Source organism: Bidens hawaiensis, unplaced genomic scaffold (genome assembly GCF_021521415.1).
Source record: "Bidens hawaiensis isolate Kalapana, Puna unplaced genomic scaffold, B.hawaiensis_p1.1 tig00029013_1, whole genome shotgun sequence".
Lineage (NCBI taxonomy): Eukaryota > Viridiplantae > Streptophyta > Magnoliopsida > Asterales > Asteraceae > Bidens > Bidens hawaiensis.
Window position 1 is genome coordinate 251917 of NW_027494776.1, and position 6746 is coordinate 258662.

At 32.3% G+C, this 6746-nt stretch overlaps 1 protein-coding gene across 1 annotated transcript; it reads left to right on the forward strand.

Moving 5' to 3' along the window:
- The first annotated feature begins 1593 nt into the window (after positions 1-1593).
- On the forward strand, positions 1594-2099 carry LOC143578089 (uncharacterized). The gene is made up of 2 exons (XM_077061756.1): positions 1594-1704; positions 1814-2099. Exons 1-2 carry the CDS (start codon positions 1607-1609, stop codon positions 2091-2093), a joined length of 378 nt encoding a protein of 125 aa, XP_076917871.1. The 5' UTR covers positions 1594-1606; the 3' UTR covers positions 2094-2099.
- Positions 2100-6746: the final 4647 nt, after the last annotated feature.

Consider the following 6746-nt stretch of genomic DNA (forward strand, 5'->3'; position numbering starts at 1 on the left):
TTGATAACCATGTTGAGTTGTAAGAACTGAAGAACTCCCATTCTAGACCACATAATTAATTAAATGAATTGGAATATGTGGTTAAGATTAAATCTGACAAAAAATTCAAAGTAAGAGAGAGAATAAATATGTAACTGATTACACTAACTTTTACGTCCGTTACACATGTGTAAAATGTCGACTCGTTGCTTAAAAAATTCTGTAATTTTTTTATGTGTATGTAACTTACATATATTACAAATGTGTAAAAAAAATTCGAAAAAAAAATCGTTACACTGAGTTTTTTCGAGTTCTTAAAACTTAAAGGGGTTCTCATTTGAAAGCTCTCCATATATATATTATATATATATATATATATATATATATATATATATACTCTCATACTTTGACTTTTTGGTTAGATTTAATCTCAACCACATATTCAAATCTTATATATATATATATATATAGGAGAGTTTTCAAATGAGAACCCCTTTAAGTTTTAATAACTCGAAAGAACTCAGTGTAACGATTTTTTTTTGAATTTTTTACGCAACGAGTCGACATTTTACACATGTGTAACGGACGTAAAAGTTAGTGTAATCAGTTACATATTTATTCTCTCTCCTACTTTGACTTTTTTGTCAGATTTAATCTTAACCACATATTCTAATTCATTTAATTAATTGTGTGGTCTAGAATGGGAGTTCTTAAGTTCTTACAACTCAACATGCTTCTCAAAATATCCTTCCTCTACACATATATATATATATATATATATATATATATATATATATATATAGGATCAAGATAATGTGAGAACTTTTTGGGAATTGAGAACTATGAGAACAATTTTGAAACACAAGAAAACCCAAAAATAAAATAAAAATCATAAAACAAAAAAAACACAAAAGTAAAAAAACCAAATTTCTTATTTATCATCCCGGTTTCTAAAAAAAAACGTAAAAAAAATTCTCGGTTTAGCTAAATTATACATATACATATATGTATAATATGTACATATATGTACACACATGTTTTTTTCCTATACACATATGTATAATTTAAGGTAAATGATAATGTACATATACGTACATTACATAACTAGAGATTAAATGAAAGTATACGTATGTGTATAGGTATAATACGAATTAAAAAGAAAAAAAATTGGTTTTTTTTATTATACATATATGTATAATATGTACACACATGTTTTTTCCTATACACATATGTATAATTTAAGGTAAATGATAATGTACATATGTGTATATTACGTAACTAGAGATTAAATAAAAGTATACATATGTATATAGGTATAATACAAATTAAAAAGAAAAAAAAAATTCGGTTTTTTTTTAATGAAACCGGAATGAAATATAAGAATTTTGGTTTTTTTACTTTTTTAAAATTTTTGGTTTTGTTTGTTTTATAGTTTTTTTAATATTTTTTAAAGGGTTTTTTTAGTGGTCCAAAATGGTTCTCAAAGTTCTCAATTTACCAATGATTCTCTTAGGATCCTTACCCTTATATATATATATATATATATATATATATATATATATATATATATACAGACACCTGCTCTCTTAAATTCTCTGTGTATGAGAATGATTATGGTTGGTAAGAAATGATGGAGGTTGAAAGAGTGTGTTGTATGTGTGGTGACGAGGGATTCCCTGACAAGATTATCCGCTGTACCAAGTGTCACCACCGCTTCCAACACTCGTACGTTTCCTACAACCACCGTATCTTTGTCTCCCACACACAAATCTATGGTAAACGACATGAATATTAATTCTTCTTTTAAATAGTTTGCATCATGTTCAACTTATAGGTACTGTAGCAACAGTTATAACGAATCATCGGAGCCTTCGGAGGTATGTAACTGGTGCCTAACAGATGAAACACAAACCGCTAAACACGGAGGTTTTCTGAAGAAACCAGCCTCAAAAGTGGACACTGGAGTTAGCAACCGGTCAGAATACTCCGGTAACAAGATCAAGCAACAAGAGCGTGAAGAGAGTAAATCGGATAAAGGAAAGTCACCTACCGGAGCTCCTTCACCGAGGACTGCTCCCCGAAGGTACAAGCTTCTGAAGGATGTCATGTATTAAAGCAAATAAATAATATGTAAAACTGGTGTTTGTTTGACCACCCAGGGGTTTGTTTTGTGATATATCAAATGATATGCATATAGATTTGTATAATATATATAATATATGGAGATCATCTTAAGATCTTAAAGTAGCGTCTTAAACCATTATTGAGTAGAATAGCATATCGATAATACCCTATTATTCTCTCACATATAACTTGTCAATGCTACATAAAAATGTATGTTCCCATCCTTAGCCTTGTTAGTATATATTCTAATTAAACACATTTTTTGATAATGTCTGATCTTAAAGTAGCATCTTAAACCATTATTGAGTAGAATATCACATCGATAATACCCTATTATTCTCTCATATATAACATGTCAATGCTACCTCACAACCTTTTCATATCTCTCATTTTACCTCCACATTACCATACTGATTGTTCCCACAAATATCACACTATAGGTCTATATCCACAGAAAAAATGTTATTTATTTATTTATTTTAATTGAGAAGTGCTCTTCATGACGTGTGGTTATTTGAGAAGTGCAGCCCCAATGCAAACATTGTGCCTTTGATAAAACCCTTAAGCGAGTGAGACTCTAAGAAAATATAGAAAAAAGGAGTGTCACGGTGGACGTGAAGTAAGACCATCACCAATAAGGATGTTTGTGTTGGTTTTTTTTATGTGACACATAGGATTTGCCTCACCAAAATACCCGATCTTTCCTCTCTTCTCTCTCCTCACTCTTTCATTTTTTCTCACAAATTCATTCTTGAAACATTCTTTACCAAGAATTTTACAATGCCCTCTCTCCTTCACATAATAACTTCTCTCATCCACATCATCATTTTTCCTCAAAAACATCCCAAGATTGCCTATTGTGGATGCTCTAAGAAATTCTTCCACTACACGGATCATTTAAATCATAGAATATCCATCCTTAATTAGTCGGTAAATTTTCCACGGCGGTCAACCATGATAACCGACTGTAATTCGTTGGTAACATCCTAATCGGTCAGTAAGTTTTTTTTTATCCACGTCATGTTTTTCATGAAAGATTAGTGATTTAACTAGCTGACGGCTGTAACTTTCAACCAGATGTTTCCTTTGAATAGTATAAGAGGTGGTTATAACTTATAACCATATAAAGGAAAAAGAAGGCCCATTAATGTTAGAAAGATCATGAGATATTTTCTCGTGTTTACATTGTATTTAATCCACATCATGACCCCAACAAAATAATTTTTGGTTACTTCATGGAATTACACCCAAACCTCCTTCACTTCATGGCTTGCTAACTGTAGACCGATTTACATAGTGCATTGTACAATATTGCTTATTATATTGTTGGCACTTAAAACTATAACACAATTAGCATTACTATTGACTAATTACAATTTCAACCTATTGGAAGTTTTAATATATATTGTCTTATTGACATTTAATAAGTGTATTCTCTAGGTATGCATTGTTGAGTTGTATAATATCGAGGTTGTTTCATATATTTACGTATTGTAACGTGCAAACTATAAGAGTTACGAGGTATTACATTTGTTATTTTGTTTGGTCGAACTATTGGAATCTAGGAACTTTTATCGTAAAACGGTCGTCATATAATAAGCTATATACGCTCCTAAAGAAAAACGAGTTTAACCGGAGTCAAACGGATATTTCATAGTGTTTGATTAGCCAAGAATCCGGAATCCAAGAGTGAATGTGTGGTGATATACAAAACTAACAACGCCTTTAGCTGCGTTATAGGAAAGGGGCTTCCTATAACCACCATTCGGGTGAAAGAATCAACAAGGTAAGTAGTAAGTATAAAGAGAGTCGAGAGAGTGAGGTTGGAATCCTTTATCGTGTGATAGAGTCTTGTATTTATAGTCGGATGCATTTATAGCTTGATGTACGGTTTGTCACTTCTGCAGCTGCCATAGCGGAGGTCATAGATACCAGTTTGCACAGGACCCATCGCTCAGTATTGTTGTCACCCTTGCGTGGCTGTCACAATGATTTAGCGCCTACGTACCGTACATGTGGCACAATCTAGTTGGTATATATTCCTACACAGCTCTGATACTGACAGCGGTTCATATTTACCTCATATGTGGCATTTTTAACTTATTTGTTTCAGGGGTGCGCCCATGGGTGTGTTATACTTATTTATGTTTTCACTTTTTGACTCGTTAGCTTATTTATGTTTACTCCCAAATCAGTCGCAAATGTATAGAAAGACAAATAAAAATAAGATATAGATCATTCGCTAAAATATGATAAAAAAACAAATAAAAGTTAAAACTAATTACATCCTAAATTGGTCATAGAAAATTTGGGCCTCAAGTTCATAAGTTCATGTGGTCTGAATTAAGGTCATTAATGATTTATATCATGATTAATTAGAGTTCTGGTGACCATTTAAGGTCATTGTCAATTAAATCATTTCACGTCGTTGATGGTCAATTATGGTTATTAACAGTGAAATATTGTTAATGGTGATCAGTCAGGGACATTAAGCCAATGATGATTAATTAGTCTTTAAAATAACAAGGGTCAATGTGGTAAATAGTCTTAAGGTAATTCATGTCCATTAGATTAAATTCTAGTTCAAAAGGAACCCTAGATCGCAAAATGAGATTACCCATAGAGGTTTTTCCGTCATCATATCTTTCTTTCTTTCTTTTCTTTTTCTCTCACAACGCAATCGCAAATGCTACTTGCGACCGAAAATACAGTCACAATACCCTGGTTTCTAAAAGTTTCCAACTTAATTTAAAAATATCCTGTTAAGTTGTTATAAATACCCTGAAAACATGTTGGGTTGTACAATATACATATCAATGTGTTGATGGACAAGATTGATGACATGCATGGATGAGTGGTATAATAAGCTAGGTGATTTTATTCTCATCAAGGCTATAAGTTTATTTGGTTTCACTAACATTAAAGATGAATGAATATAAACAGTATTACAAGTTAGAATGTATAAAGTACACAATTGTACAAAAGTACACTCATTACTACCACTTCAAACTCGATGGTTCATTGGGTTCCCTGGGGAATGCCCTCTTGGAAGGGTAGGAGGCGACGCCCTCAACAGTTAATGGAAAATAGTTAATGAAAAGTTGCACACCCAAAAGAAAAAAGAAATATGATGGTTTGTCAAAACTGATGATCATGTTCTAAAAAAAAGTTGAAACTCATCGTCAATAATAATTGAGGTTAGTGGAAACCGTCACTAGTGGAAACTAGACCATAAGTAGCGAATCTGTGTCACTAGCAACTTGAAGTAATTGTAACTTGTAGTAGTGACAACTTCAAGTAGCGGCAACCTGGTAATCTGATAGAGTTTCCACATTCCATAAATATACTCAAAAGAGTTATGAAACTTCTTTGTGCTAATGCATTGCTTATATACGAGCAGTCTTAGGTCTAAGCTATAGGACCTTTTTTTTAATACACTAGCATACTCTTTGGAATTCTTTTATATTTTAAGATTAAGAGTTATACGATCATCTAATTAAATCAAAAGTTACTAGTACATATAGATAATTTAAGTATAGACAACCTCCCTCGTCATAACCTATGAATATAATCTTGATTTCTAATTATAGGTAACTAGTTATTAGAACACGACCGTTACAGCGGAACCGTTAAACTAAACAGAAAATAGAGGTAAGCACGTTGAACCATGTGTTTGTGTTAACTCTAAAATATTAGACCAAAACGTAAAACGCAGAAAATTAAATGGGGCCGCTGAATATTGTATGTACGAAAATAGGTGTAAAACTATTGAATCACACACGTGTGTTGCGGCATGCTAACTCCCAAAGTGTAGACTGAAACGTGAAACATTATATAAATAAAGAATAACTAAGTAGAAATGATAACAACTTATAAAGTATAGGGTTTATTAGAACTCATATCCATAACGATTATAATGTACTTTACGTTAACGAAAAAGAAAAAGCAAAAGCAAAAGTCAATAATACTAAAGGAAGAAAATGAAAATTATGACTGCACAAATCAACATGCACATGATATAACTGTAATACACCGTAATATTCGGTGACAGATTTGACAATTTTGAACGTTGAAGCGCTAATTTGTTATTAAGCCAAAGTTAAAGTTTAATGTCTAATATGTAATTAAGCAAACATCAGAATAAACAGGCCATCTAATGTTCAAAAGATTCGTATCAAAGGTAATCCGGATAAGAATAAAGCTCTTGAGACGAACCATCTTATCCGCCTACAATTCTCAGACGGTCCGTATAAATCAATCTTAATTGCGAAGTTACACGGTCCGTATAACTGTTTGTGTTAGCATGATGTGTCGATCCACGACCATTACGTGCCAACACTAGATTATGACTCATCCTAAGCACTGGGACTATAAAAGGAGGGTCATGCACGCTCATTTTCATCCCACAACCAGTTATAATCATCAATTACTTTCAAATCAAGTATAACTAAGTGTTCTTAGTGTGCTTGTGCAAGAATAAGCTAGGAAAGGAGGTTTTGTTGAAGTTCAAAGGCTGATTAAGTACTTCAGTAGTACTAAAAGTCATTCCCATTAATTCTTAGGCTCTGATATAGCTTGGAAGTAGGGTAAGCATGTTTAACAACTTGTTTAAAGTTCGTTTCATTCGTTTAAGTAAGCATCCA

What these genes read in the sequence shown, in the direction of transcription:
- LOC143578089 (XM_077061756.1), top strand. Translation starts at nt 1,607, where the DNA reads ATGATGGAGGTTGAAAGAGTGTGTTGTATGTGTGGTGACGAGGGATTC. An exon ending in CACCACCGCTTCCAACACTC is followed by an intron (nt 1,705 to 1,813) that starts GTACGTTTCCTA and finishes TTCAACTTATAG; the next exon opens with GTACTGTAGCAACAGTTATA.